At 35.3% G+C, this 15,251-nt stretch overlaps 1 protein-coding gene across 3 annotated transcripts in view; it reads right to left on the reverse strand.

The window, feature by feature from the left end:
- Positions 1-15,251, reverse strand: part of PHIP (PHIP subunit of CUL4-Ring ligase complex) — a 127,099-nt gene that overhangs the window by 6,774 nt on the left and 105,074 nt on the right. For all 3 annotated transcript variants that reach the window (XM_019929328.3, XM_019929326.3, XM_019929325.3), the window contains exons 32-39: positions 13,212-13,337; positions 10,148-10,217; positions 9,762-9,815; positions 9,351-9,500; positions 5,171-5,323; positions 4,415-4,578; positions 3,700-3,959; positions 2,978-3,175 (exon numbers count right to left, since the gene is read on the reverse strand). In XM_019929328.3, coding sequence (XP_019784887.1) covers positions 2,978-3,175; positions 3,700-3,959; positions 4,415-4,578; positions 5,171-5,323; positions 9,351-9,500; positions 9,762-9,815; positions 10,148-10,217; positions 13,212-13,337 — 1,175 coding nt within the window. The remainder of the gene's footprint in view (positions 1-2,977; positions 3,176-3,699; positions 3,960-4,414; positions 4,579-5,170; positions 5,324-9,350; positions 9,501-9,761; positions 9,816-10,147; positions 10,218-13,211; positions 13,338-15,251) is intronic.

Below are 15,251 nucleotides of genomic sequence, written 5' to 3' on the forward strand. Positions count from 1 at the left end.
TATCAGGATTAAAATCCCATTATAACAAACTCCACGATAAAGACCATTATGCTTTATTAAAAAATAAAAAAATTCTGAAGATTAAATTCCAAATCTGTACAATCTGGACATCATGATGAACTGCCTTTCTATGGTTTAAAAAAAAAAAAAAAGCCATTACCCTTTCAGATGACGAAAAAGATGACAAACACGCATTACCACTAACTTTTTTTTTTTTTTTTTTTTGCGGTGCACGGGCCTCTCACTGCTGTGGCCTCCCCTGTTGCAGAGCACAGGCTCTGGACGCACAGGCTCAGCAGCCATGGCTCACGGGTCTAGCCGCTCCGCGGCACGTGGGATCTTCCCGGACCGGGGCATGAACCTGTGTCCCCTGCATCGGCAGGCGGACTCTCAATCACTGCGCCACCAGGGAAGCCCACCACTAACTTTTTCCTCCAAAATTCTGAAGTTTTTTGTTTTGGTTGTGATGGGAGATCTGCAATGCAGTATTTTACAGGAAATCCATAAAGAGATGGAAAGTGCTGTTAAAGAGAATGCTTCTCAGAGAAGGAGTCTCTGAGCCAATAGCAGAGGAAGAAGGCAAAGCCCTCATTTCCTGACCCCACAGTACAAATGACTTTCTTCAGATTAGTGGTTTTGAATAATGACGAGGGGAGGGGTGCAGGGGAGAAACATGTCTGTGCATAAAGTAGTAAAAGTATTTTCTAACAAACAAGTACCCTTAACCTGCCTGAGGATTCTGTAAGATTCTGTATATCTTTGAATTTGTTTCACATTAAGACTACTGGCAAATAAACATCCAGTTCATATACCCTACAAAAGTTCCACAGACTGGCTTCAAGGACTCCAGGAGCTCCTTGAAATGGTCCAAAGTTTGTGTGGATATGCCTACGTGCATTTTTTTAGGGGAAAAAAACTACAGGGTTGGCCAACTTTACAAAGCAATATATAACCTAAAAAGGTTCAGAACTAATGCAGTTCTTTTAAAAAGGAACTCGAGTTAAAAAGAAGTTTTAAAAATCACTCATCTGGACCTGTACTATCCAATGAGGCCACTACTAACCACATGACCACTGAGCACCTGAAATGTAACTAAGCGATTGAGGAATTCAAGTTTTAATTAAGTTTAAATTTGAATATGAAGAAGTGTACATTTTGAAACACTGATGACACACTTGAAATAGTATTTTGGATATAAAGGAGTAAATAAAATACAGTATTAAAACTGATAATTTCACCTGTTTGCTGTTACGACATGTAGCTACTAGAACATATGTCACTTGTAGTATATTTCAATTGCACAGCACTGCTCGTTTCTGATAGTTAATTCAAGTGCCAATATTTATGATAAGTCATCATTAATGGGTTACATAGTAGCTTATTATATTTCTATACTGTACTGGTATTCCTATGTATTTGTAATACTCAAAAACTATGAATCAAATTGGCTATTGGACCTCCCCTATCATAATGCCAGAACCAATTCTCTATATACATTTGATTTCTCTAGGATTCAGGACTAACAGAAGCAAGGCCAATATACCATTCAAAACTTTGAATTCAGTTCAGAAAGGAAGCAAATGTAAAACACTCACATACAAAATTATTTACTTATTTATTCAAACACTGATTGTCCACTATATACTAAGTATAGGCAATTAAAAAATGAGCATGGGCAAGCACAAGAGCTCAGATTCTACTGGAGATAGACAACATAAAAAAAGAATAGTTCTATCAACATTATAAGGGCCACAAAAGGCAATGAACAGGAAACTATTAAACTAGTAGGAAAAAAGAAATTCCAAAGAAGGAAGAAAGGACAACAATATTTAGGGACTTCCAAGTGGTTCAGGATGGCTGGGACATCAAAGGGAGACAGAAAAGTAAGGACAGCTGAATGTTAGACAACAGCCAAGCAATGAAGAGTCTTGTATAACAGGCAAAAACATTCAACTCTGATTCCACGTATGATTCAAAGGCAGGGAAGGATCTTAATTCTCTCTGTGTGTTTGTCTGTGTGCACGTGATCAGAAAGGTCACTTTGACTTAAATGTGGAAGATGGACTGAATAAGGTAGAGTTGAGAACTGAGGCAGGGAGACCAGTTAGGAGAGTGCGACAGTCCATGGAAGTGAGAATGGAGAGGAGGAAATGGATCTCAGAGATGTTAAGGAGGCAGAAAGAAATAAGTAGATTTGGATGATGATTTTAAACTTATAGAGGTGGGAAGATCCCAATATCATTAATCAAAATGAGGTCATTTCAGTAGAAAAATTAAATTGTGAGAGGTTTCTGGGGGGAATACTGAAAAGGAAATGGTCTAGACACTCTGGAAGTCATGACGAAAAATGCTTATTCTTGAGCTGTCTGCTGTCAAGAAGCCATAATTATTTTAACATGTCGTAGGGTGTATTTCATCAGTTACTTGCTTCATCTTTCAAACAGAAAACTTTTACAATGAAAATGTGAAGACAAAAGAACTTTGGAAGCATAACTCTAAGGGGTCAAAAGTTGTATGCTAGAATAGATATCTGGCTATAGACAATCCTAATTATTATTTAAAGGTCAGTGTGTTGAATTTTGTGATATAAAAACAACTCAAAAATTTTTCTAAAGAAGTGCTATACTGCGTTAAAACTAAATTCAACTTTATTTAAACTTCTTGGATATACTTTTCTAGGTTTTGTAATACTGAAGTTAAAAACTACTAAATTTATATCATAAAAGCCTCTGATTTTAGAATATGCTTTTATTTTTCATAGGACAGAAAATGCTTTTATTTTTCATAGGGCAAGTTTTTCTTGGCTTCTAAAATTTAGTAACAATACAGTTTGCTTTTGGCACAAAGCTGCATATCAGAAGATGTCTCAGTAAATATATCAACTAATACAGAATGTGTGACTTTTAAATGAGCAACCTAAAAAGTGGATATAAATAATATTTCCAATAGAACCACCATTTGTTAAGATCTACGGTACCTTGCTCGATGACAGCTGATGACTTTGAGAGAGCGGATGTCTTTGAGAGCACAGACGATTTCATTTTACGTTTGGCTGGCTTTTCCTTTTCCATGTTTTCTTTTGTAGAATTATTCCTAGTGGCATGACTAAAATTGGACTGACCAGGACTTGAAAGAGTACTCAAGGTTTTGGAATGTTTCATGGAATTCTCTAGAACTAAAACACACATACAAAAGATTAAAAGCTAAGAGTTAAATTATTTAACCTTAAAACAAGCAAGAAGGTTGGGATTACTTCTAAAGTGAATTGTTTGAATTAGCCAACAGGATAAAACCTGGGGCGATGCTTAAAGCTTCCGTAAGAAATCTACTTTCAAAAAGGAAAAAGGCGTACATAATAGTTTCAGACCTTTCAGAAGCTGTCCAGTCACTGCAAGATTATGAAGGGAAGTGCTGGCAAACTGCTAGCAAGTCTGGGTTCTACGATTTAAATTTAGGCAGTTTGGATCAGAGTTGCCATTTTTGAGCATTATCCTATACTGACATTCCTAAACCTCAATATTCTTTTCCTTATCAAAAAAAATTAAAAGAAAAACGGGCAAAAACAATAAAGAAAAGCAAAACCAACAGTGTCTGATGGAATTTACTAAATCTAATATATTCCATTTGGCAAAGTAAATGCTTAAATTACAAAAGTCATTATATATATATTTCAATTTAGAAACTGTAGCTGATTCTTACTTGTTTTCCCTGGCACTGCAGATGTGTTAGCTTTCGAAATAAAAGTCTTCGCTGCTGAAGAAGTGGATGGTTGCTCACTGGTAACTAGATCCGCAGCCACTCGATTGCTTCTGGTTCGAACTACAGAACTGGATTCCGTTTTACCATTTATCTGAGCAGCACTGTGCCTTGGTGGTATTGATCGTGTAGGTGCAGAGAATGGAGAGGTAGCAATATCTGACTTTAACTGGGGTTTTAAGATCCTTTTTTTCCGTTCAGGGCTGAAAATAAAATAGTATCATTAGTCATTCTTTTAGCTCTATGTGGATGAATAAAACAGTCTTATAATACTGTTGGATTCAATATTTGTACTGTTATGAAATATGTTAAAATATGAGATTTGTAGTGGATTTCATATGGTTGTGAGCCTTTGAAAAGTGAATATTTAGTGAAGGATCGCTGTAAATGCTATAGTTATATGACAGAAAGCATGATGCCATCACTATCCTAAAAATGCTGTTTTACTGTACAGATTTAGCAGTTTGAATTTAAGCACTTACACTAGTATAGCTTTAGTTAAAAGATTAAAAATCCTCCACATCATAGGAACTTGCATGTCAAATATATCATTCTGCAATATAGGGAATAGTAAAGGAAGTATTAAAAAACACCAAGTTCCATCATTTAGATGACAAACTTATAGATCAGTTGATGATATTTAAAAGAAATCAAATACCTTGATGCAGCACTACTGGAAACAGAGCTGCTTCTATTTCTTTTCCTCCTCCGTTTGGTTATTGTACTTCTTTTATGAAAACGAAGGGCAGATTTATAATCTGATAAAACTGAACTAATGTGTTCTTCAAAGAAAGCGGACAAGCGCAAACTCATGCTGTAAATCTATGGAAAGAAAAAAAACTGTTCAAACATTCCTGAAAGGAAATGCCTGTTCCTTTGAGATAATAATTTAAATATTTTTCTAACAAAAAGTTTTTAGAATTTAAAACATTGCTTTTTCTCAATCTCTTTTGACAAAGACTAAAACTGAAACATTATTACAATTAAATTATTTTTGTATTTCTTGGACAAAGAAAGGTAAATGATATTTATAGTTTTACTCATTTTTATGACTCGTATGAGCATTATATGGAAAAAAATGCTCCTTTCCACTAATGCAGAAAACAGCTGGAAAAGTTAAGCACACGTACCTCTAACACATATCAGGACAATGTGTACGTGATGTCTATTCAACTACACTACCTTCAAGAAAAGTAACCATTCCTAAACATTAGTGACATTAGTGTTTTTTCATAGAAGGAATAAAACAGAAAGATGTGAATTCCTTTTTCCACTAGAATACCATTAAGAACCTAATAGAAAGTTTATCAATTTTGTTTTAAATTTTAAATAAAAGCAGCATTTAGTTACTCCACATACTTTTCTACTAATTTCATTTCATTTAAACAGAAAAGAAAGCAATTCAATTATATACCCTTGATCTTTTGCTTGGTGTATATGCTTTGGAATTACTAAAAATAAGTCTGACATCTTTACATAACTCCATTGGTGACTCATAATTCCCAGCCTCTAAAGTCTCTCTAACGGTAGCAAAATCCATTGGAGTGTCAATGATGTCTCTGTAGTCCTAAGAGAGGGAAAACAGGTCATATTAATAATATAATAATAATAGTGCATTACTTCTCATAACAGGGATTCACATTCAATTTCTGTGATGACTGCAAGTCCTAGAACTATTAATAATCATTCCTCGTTTCCCTCATCAAGGCTCCCTTTATTCCCGAAGTCATTTTTATTTTTTTCATGTCCTCTACCTTTTACTGCAATCAACACAGGATTTCTCTCATTCAGGAACCTATAAATTCTGCTTTTTTTTCCTTCAGAAAGAGGTAAAGGGTAGAGTTGTGTTTGAAAAAGGAGATTAAAAGAATATCGAAAAAACTCAGTTCCACAACTACAAGTTTGATATAAAAAACCCAAAACTTTATACTACCCATGAACTCTAAAGGCTGCTAATTCATTGAAACATAATTGTACCTTTAAAATTAAGAGATAAAAACAATAAAAATATGTTAACATCCCATGTACGTGAAGGTCTGAATTCTAGTAACCTCAACTGCAGTACTACAATTACTATAATTGGGAACTCTGTAGTAATCAAGAATTATGAATGTAAGTATCTGTCACAAAGCCTTTGCAGTTCATTCCACGGAGGAAAAGTGCAGTCACCCAAAGTCTCCACCTAATCAATTGTATATTGTATATACAATTGTATAAGATAAAGCAATAAAAACAGGCAAATGAAAGGAGAAAAAAGCAACAGAATAGGATAAAATGATCCAAATATGGTATCTTTAAAGGAGTAAATAATACTATACCTTTTCCATAGCCCCAGAGTATGTAACTGTATTTTTCGAAATACAATAACTTGACTTTGCCCCATCAAGTTTAAATTATGATCAAATATGTTTGACCATAAAGCAAACAGTATTACTGCCTTTGACAAATAGGGACAGTTTTATTTCTTCCATAACAATCTGCAATGCCCTTTATTTCCTTTTCTTGTCTTGCTGCACTGGCTAGAATTTGCAGTACTATGTTAAATAGCAGCTGTGAGGATGGACATTTTTGCTCCACTCCCAATCTTAGGGGGAAAGCATTCAGTTTTTCATGATTAAGCATGATGTTAGCTATAGGTTTTTAAACAGATGTTCTTTATCAAGTTACAGAAGATCCCCTTTATTCCTAGTCTTCTTAAGTCTGTTTTTATTATTAGTGGTGTTCTGTTTTCTTAGATTATGTATTTGTCTTTTTGGCATCCACTCAGCACAGGGCCAACTATATTAATTTTCTTATTTTTGTATTCTTGATACTGTGGCATTTTGGGGACCAAACAGACCTAAGGAGAGACTGCCCCCTTCCAAGGGCTTAGGCAATTCTTAGAGATGGCAAAGGGTTGTACTGGGAATACAGCTTTCATATGTAAACCAATCATGCCCTTAAGCAACCCTCACACACCAAGCCAGTATTTCCTCTGCCATGAATCATCCCAGGGTCAGGTATCAGACAACCAGAGACCACCCCTATGCCCCAAAACCAACTGGAGTAATTCAAAGTAGCCAGTCTTAAGCTGTTGACTATGCCCTGCCTTGCCTTTCTCATGGAAACCTCAGTAAAGGCTCTGGCCCAAGCTTGTCCTTTGCCCCTGGGTTTTTTGGCTGTGTTGGGTCTTCGTTGCTGTGCGAGGGTTTTCTCTAGTTGTGGCGAGCGGGGGCTACTCTTCGTTGCGGTGCGCGGGCTTCACTGTGGTGGCTTCTCTTGTCGTGAAGCACGGGCTCTAGATGCGCGGGCTTCAGTAGTTGTGGCTTGCGAGCTCTAGAGTGCAGGCTCAGTAGCTGCGGCACACAGGCTAGTTGCTCCGCGGCATGTGGGATCTTCCCGGACCGGGGATCAGACCTGTGTCCCCTGCTTTGGTATGCTGATTCTTAACCACTGCGCCACCAGGGAAGCCCCCGCTCCTGTCTTCTGCAACGTACCTAAGACCCTGTGCTTTCCCCTGTGGCCCTAAGTGGTATTTGGTGAACCCCTCTCTGGGACCTTAAGTGTAATACATTTCTTTCTTCCAAGACTCATTCTTGTTTCCTCCTGTGGCCACAATGATTACCACACCATACCCAACATGTACATTCTTTAAAGAAATGAGTACTGAATTCTGTCAAATGCCTTTTCTGCACTGATATGATCATGTGATTTTTCTTCTTTAGCAATGAATTATTGACATATTGACTGATTTCTGAATACTGAACCAGCCTTATATCCCTGGGAAAAAACCCACTTGGTCAGGGTACAAAATCATTTTCATATATTGCTGAATTCTATTTGCTGATATTAAGAATTTTTGCACTTTCTTCTTTTGTACTGTTTTGTCTGGTTTTGACATCAGGGTAACACTGGCTTCATAGAATCAGTGTAGAAGCATTCTTTATCTTGAGGAAGAGACTGTGTAGAATTTGTGTTAGTTCTTTAAACATCTGGTAGAAGTTTCCAGTGAAGACTCCTGGGCTTAGAGATTAAAAATAACATACTTGGGCTTGCAAGAAACAAAAGGAAATCCACACGTTTCAAAAACAAAGAGAAATGAAAACCAGAGCACTTTAGCATTAGCTCAGTTCTTCTAAGAGGTTTTTTGGATGGTAGGGTTTGAATTAGTCCTGTTTATCACACTGCTGGAATTAAACATTTATCTTCTACATTTAAGATTACATGTTTCTTGATTTTTAAAATGACAAGTCATTTATGATATTTATCTATTGATGAAATTTCTCTATTTTCATCATTGCAAATTAGAACACATACATAAAAAAACAGATAATAAAGACTTTGGTGATACCACATCCAGGTCATGATCTCTTATAAAACGTTTAATTTTAATTGCAAACCATGAATGTTATCTGATATACAATCTTTAGTAACTGAAAAAAGGAATAAAAAAAAATCACTTGAAGTGAAATTTAGATTGCTAAGACTGCACGCAAAAATAAATACTTGTAACATGTTTACTCAAACTTTTTACCACGAATTCCATAAAGATCATAAATTGGCATAACCTACATATATAGTAGTGCCACCTTACATTTATATATAGTGCTTCAGTGTAAAAACTATTTTAATGTTGAATAAATAACTAGTAATATTCTCATTCCACTTCTATAACCCTGTAAGGAAGGTTAGAGACAGGTATAATTATTCTTGCTTCCCAAATAATTTCCATAGTAAATTCACAGAATTAGTGTGGAAAAGAAAATAGTAAATATATACTCAGATATAAAAACTAAATAACTTGCTCAAAACTGCAGAACTGGTAAGAGGCAGAGCTGGGACAATAACCCAATTCTTTGGAGTCTTAGTTCAGGGTTACTTCTTTTCTACCACACTGTTCAATTTAGATGCTCTATGTAGCCAAATGGATAATGAGAAGGTGTATGAAATAAAAAGAAATAAACTATAATCATAAAAATAAATAGTAAACTGTCATGTATAAGAGATGTATATGTATTTATATATATATATCAAAATCAAACTGACAAATAAAGAAAGTATTTTCAAAAATACTTACTGGGGGACTTCCCTGGTGGCGCAGTGGTTAAGAATGCGCCTGCCAATGCAGGGGACATGGGTTCTCGAGCCCTGGCCTGGGAAGATCCCACACGCTGAGGAGCAACTAAGCCCGTGTGCCACAACTACTGAGCCTGCACTCTAGAGCCAGTGCGCCACAACTACTGAGCCTGCGCTCTAGAGCCTGTGCGCCACAACTACTGAGCCTGCGCTCTAGAGCCTGTGCTCCACAACCAGTGAGCCTGCACTCTAGAGCCCGTGAGCCACAACTACTGAGACTGCGCTCTAGAGCCCGTGAGCCACAACTACTGAGCCTGCGCTCTAGAGCCCGTGAGCCACAACTACTGAGCCCGCACACCTAGAGCTGGTGCTTCACAACAAGCGAATGAGAAACCTGCACCTTGCAACGAAGAGTAGTCCCCGCCTGCCGCAACTAGAGAAAGCCTGCGCGCAGCAACGAAGACCCAACGTAGCCAAAAATAAATAAATAAATTTAAAAAAAAATCTATGTGCAAACACATTAAAAAAAAAATACTTACTGGATATTCAAGAAGATCTACTGGCTGGCGGAAAGGCTCAGAATCTTCACACTGAAATATGAGATTTAACAATTCTTGACACTGTTTCTTCCATGCTTGAATATCATAAGACTGTGCTCTGTTACGTAATCTTCTTCTAGGCTGATGGTCCTAAAATTAAAATGTTCAAATAATATTAATAATACATATAATAAAATTTTTATTTTTAATCTTGGATAATTAGGTAATATACAGTGATTCAAATAAAAGAAAACATCATTCACCTAGTTCTGAAAACCATGCATTGTTGTGATGGAAACTGATTTGGAAGTTAATACTTAATCTGTCTTTAAAAATAGTAAGAGTAAAAAAAAATGCTTAATACATTTTAATTCATATAAGGCACTTCTGTTAAAACAAAGAACTTAGTACCTTCCTCTTCCGGGTAGAAGTTCCTGGCACATCAGTGTCTTCTTTTTCTTCTTCCTTTGAAGAAAGAATTTATCAGATTCATAAAATATTCTAGGTTTCACTATATTCTATAGTTTTTTAATACCAATTATCTCCTTTACATTTTGGAAAACCCATAGTATATATGATGCTGGAACACTTTACTGACTCATTAAAAAGTCTCCCTCCACCCACCGTTTAAAAAAAATTATAACAATTCTGAATCATTTTTTTTTAAAAAGTTAGCAACAGCATTAGGCAAAAATAATTTTCATAACAGCATTCACCTGAAAACTACTGTGTGTAAATTTCTTTTTATATATGGAACATAACCAATGTAGTAATAATCATAATGAAATATTAAATACCTCAGAGTCAGACAAAACTTTCTTCTTCATTGAATTGTAGAGTGGAATTATGTTATAACAAGTCTGATCCCTAAATAACAAAGAAATGTTAGTATACAAGACTGGAGTCATGAGATTTTTGTCCTTTAAACCTGTTAGTAAAACAAGATTTTAAGATAAAACTTGAAGCTGAAGGCTTCTTCATCAGTTGACTCCAAAACCCTATGGCACACACATCTGCCCCTGCCCCTCCACTCTATGTGAAGCCTCCACTCTGGCCTATTTCATTACACCAAGCCCAATTCCCATCTCCCAGGTTTTGCTCAGTTCACTACTGGGCCTGGAATGCCTTCCTTCATTCTTCAGTCTACAAGGAATAGCCAGTATACCTCCTGTCTTCTAATTCCTTCTTCCTTTTATTGTTAAATGTAGGCATTCCCTAAAATTTTGTCTTTAGCCATCATCTTCTATACCTTTTGACCAGATAATCTTATATATCTGCAGTTTATCTGTGTTAGTGAACTCCAAATTCCTATAATTTGGTCTGACTCTTCTCCTGAGATTCCTGACACCATCTAAAATTCTGCATGTCTAAACCTGTTGTTTTCCACTTTCTCCCTTTTCTTTTTAACTTTTTTTTCAACCATTCTTACAGTAATGCATGGTTTTTCACTATTCCTTCCCTTGCCTCCTCCTTATAAACCCAATCATTGGACAAGTTCTGTGATTCTACCTTCAAAATCTCTTGGCATCTGCCTCTTTCTCACTTCCATAAAGTAAGCCTCCATCACCTCTTACTTGGTCAGCTGTAGAAGTCAATCTGCAGTCAGTTTAATATTTTTAGGGCAATTTGCATCATGTTATTCTCATGTTAAAAACATTTCAACAGTCCCTTGCCTTTTGTCTCCTCCCTATCTGTTAACATTAGACACTGCAGTCAAATTAATATTTTTAAGGCATAGCAAGCACCATGCTATTCTCAGGTACAAATATTTTCGATAGCTCCTTGCTCCCTGTGCTCATATTTTAAGTATAGTTCCTCAGATCAGCATTCGAGGTCCTCCACGATATGGTCCAAACTCGAGTTTAGCACACTGTATCCCTATTACTTCAGCTCATGTACTCTCTACTTCACCTGATTTCAGTTACTCGATTCCCTTAACAAATATTTACCTTCCTCCATCATGCCATTCCTCATCCCTGAACTGCTTTCCTTTCATCTAACTTCTGAATCAGTATCTACCTTGTCCAGAACATCTTAACATACTTCTCCCTGTACCTGAAATCCCACCCTTATAGCCAGAAGTGACCCTATCCCTCATCTAAGCATTCATACAAACTCCTTTTACTTTTTCCTTATATTATAGTTACAGATTTATCTACCCTACAAAACTGTATTAAGAGGATAATTATGCATTTCTTTCTATCTCCAAGTATCTATTACAACACTTTGAATATAACCATTGCTTGAAATTTGGCCAAATAACTTAATTAAAAAGTACCATTACCAAAATTTCAAGATATACTAGACATCTTGAAAAGTAACACTAGCTAAAAATGGTTCTTAACAAATTGTATACCTCTAAAAAATGCCAGGGATTTACTTTTAGATATATACAATGTAAATGTTTTATTATTTTATTTTAATCTGTTCTTATAAGGCATTTCAAAGTAACTATTTGAAAGAAATACAATTTCACAGATTATTCCAAATGTAAAAATAATTGTTTCATCTAAATTATTTCACTAAAATATGAATTTACTCTATCATGTGATTCTATTGATTCCTATCTCTTTGGAAAAATAGATGTACATAACATATATAAAACACAAAATTACAGATTAAAAACTTTATAGTTAAGATACTATAAACTTTTACAACCAAGTATATAAATAGTTTTCTGAGGATAACTAATTTTTATTATCTTATTAATTCTTGATTATCAATTTTACTGAAAAGCAGCAAAAGCTTAGCAATAACAGCCCCGAAACCAGTTGGAAGGCAACAGTTTTCTTTAGAGAAATAAGGTCGAGGAAGGGCATAAAGTTTACCTTACGAATTTTCTTTGGTGGTTTATTTATATTGCAATTACCTACATTCCTTAGCAAAACAAACAAACAAAAACAAACTCACCTAATACCAAGAAAAGGGACCCTATGATTATGCTGAGTAATGAGAATGAAGCTGGAGGTGTTTAAAAAAAAAAAGCCTCAATAATCCCTTCATGTAAAAATGAAAGCTGAAAATAGGTGAATACTTAAATTATAAAATACCCAATTCTCTTAATGAGAAAAAATTATCCAATATAAATAAACTTCGTATGAATTCAGAGCTGTATTTCGTAGAAAATATACATATGATTCATTCCTCTGGCTTCAATTTAGAAGACTCAATTCATTCTATGAATGCATAAAATCCTAAGACAAGGAAGTAAAAGTCCTGCTGTCTTAAGAAGTAGTTATCATCACTCTTGGTATGGGATTAATGAACGAGGAAGTAAACTTGACTTTGAAGAAGAAAAACCTTGAAAGTTAAATTCATTTTCCTGCTGATGTATTTGAATACTTGTTCCAAAACTTGATAGGGGCAATACAATGTTAAGATGAAAGGTTCTCAAATCAAATGGCAGACACTCATTTACTGTGAAAATTAAACAAGTTAACCTCTAAAAGATTCAATTTCCTTAACTGTAAATTCCAGATAATGATCTCTCCCACCTGTAAGATTTTTATCTGACTTAGAAGAGCTAATTTAGGTAAAACATTATACATTCAGTAAAAGCTTGCTATTATTATTATTATCGAACATTGGATTTAGAGAAAGATCCCTATTTTCTTACTTGAATTGCAGAACACAACTGTAACACAATCTCTTTGACTCTGTAATTATTATCAGCCAGTGAACTAAACGCTGCTTCTTTAGACAGACATACGCTTCCTATTTTGAGTGGAACTATGCTTATAGCACAGCACGTGACATGATGTATAATAAAAAATGATTGTACTCTACGTTTTGGCATTTTACATTTTAAAATACTGCCATTAGTTATTACAGTAATATAATTAAGTGTGGAAAAATACTCACTTTATAAAATGTAGAAGAAGATCAGTCACAAATTTAGCAGATTTCACAATAGGGCTTCCAGGCTCATTAAACGTTCGTGTATTATGCTCTATATACCGAACTTCCCACATTAAGGAAGAAACCCGCCTTTAAACAAACAAAATGCATAAGTCTTATTAATCTCTTTATACTTAGAAATACACACACACATTTTAAAACCAAGACATTCAGACTTTTTTAATTGCAGTCTTAAATCAATTACAAAACTCACACCTTAAAAAGCTGTTTTCAAAAAAACAGAACGTCATTTGTGTTGGGCGGGTGGAAAAGAGTAGTAACATTATGTACTGGCATAGAAAATGTCTGAATTTGACACATTAGTCTATCAACAGGGCCTTCTTTTAGGGAGAAAGACTATAAGGAGAGTAGCAGGAGGAGAGAAACAGTGGAGTTTTAGCTTTACATAGTCCTTTCATGTATGGTGTAATTTTTTGGTAATAAGCATATCTGACTTTTACTTAAAAAAGGAAACCAAGCAATTTCAATCTAATTCTATTACTGGTAATCAAATGACATTTAAAAATGAAAAGCTAACAGCATGCTTATGAGATACAAAAATATACAAATATGGTGAACATGTTAGTTTACTAAGAAACCTAACGAAATGAAAATTAATTTTTTTTTTACACTAAATAGACAATGCAGTTGATCCTTGAACAATGGGGGAGTTAGGGGCACTGGCCCTCCTTGAAGTCTAAAATCCGAATACAACTTTAGAGTTGGCTCTCCGTATCCAAGGTTCCGCATCCATGGATTTAATCAACCATGGATCATGTAGTACTACAGGTACGTATTTATTGAAAAAACAATCCGTGTATAAGTGGACCCGTGCAGTTCAAACCCATGCTGTTCAAGAGTCAACTGTACTAAAATTTTGGTGTTTTATTATTTTATTTCAGTAACTAAAGAAAAATCCAAAGGCAGATTCTAGAATATCATCCAACTTAAAATGATACGGAAGAAAATACTCAGGAAATGTTACTGATTTTTGAACAGAAAACAATTATATGGAATTTTTAAAGAATTATATATAATTGTGGATACAGAAGCATATAGAAAAGCTTCTGTGCATTTCCAATAGCATTCACAAGGCTCATTCTAATAAAAGAATCACAGGCCATTTTCAGAGTACCCTATAGAAACTGTGTGTAAGATAAGGCATGAGGATTTAATATCAGTAGGGCAAACTGACAGCGGTTTAAGACTGAACTAGAAGTATCAAAGAGGAAAACTACAAACTGTAAGAAGCCTGAAGCCAATGAGCAGAGGAGAAGCAAAAAAGCTCGAAACAGTGAAATAGCACATGCAGGCATCATTATTATGAAATAAGAACATAACTCAGGTCTACAACTACATTATTTAGTTAAAAATCAGGCAGTTTCTAATTTATGTAAGGACTCTGTTCCAAAAGATTTTTTTCCTAAGTTGGTTAAGTTGGCTAAGCTAGGCTAATGCCAAAAAGCCTAATTAAGCTGTAATGTATATTGAAATACAGTACACCTTAGCAATTCTCATGTTGAGCAGTATTTCTATGAGAAAGTATATTTTTAACAATGGTGAGAGATGGCAGAAGTTTATCTTTCTAGATGTAGTCCAACTATTAGTGTGTAGAAAACAGTTCTTTCTCTCCCTTTTATTCTCCCACGTCTTGTTCCATCTCTGAAGCCCGGGGTGTAACTCCTAAGGTTTAACAACTTAGGAGCTTAGAGAGAAATAAGGATATAGTTAAGAATTTCTTCTCCATTTCCTGTCTTAAAACCTTTAACGTTGAAAATGATTTACTTAAAGAAGTGTGCTTCGAGAGGAAGATGGCTGGGAGGCACAAATCACAGGTGATTTCCTCCTCATCTCAATGCTTTTGACAAATATTAATGAAGCAGCAGCAGAAATACCTAACGAGATCAGAACGTCAAGTCCAATGCCTTAGTTTTCTTTATTCCAAGTGTTTCTCGGTGAAGTGACTCCGCCCAGCAGGAGACATTTGGCAGTGTCTAGAGACAT

Source organism: Tursiops truncatus, chromosome 12 (assembly GCF_011762595.2).
Source record: "Tursiops truncatus isolate mTurTru1 chromosome 12, mTurTru1.mat.Y, whole genome shotgun sequence".
Classification (NCBI taxonomy): Eukaryota; Metazoa; Chordata; class Mammalia; order Artiodactyla; family Delphinidae; genus Tursiops; species Tursiops truncatus.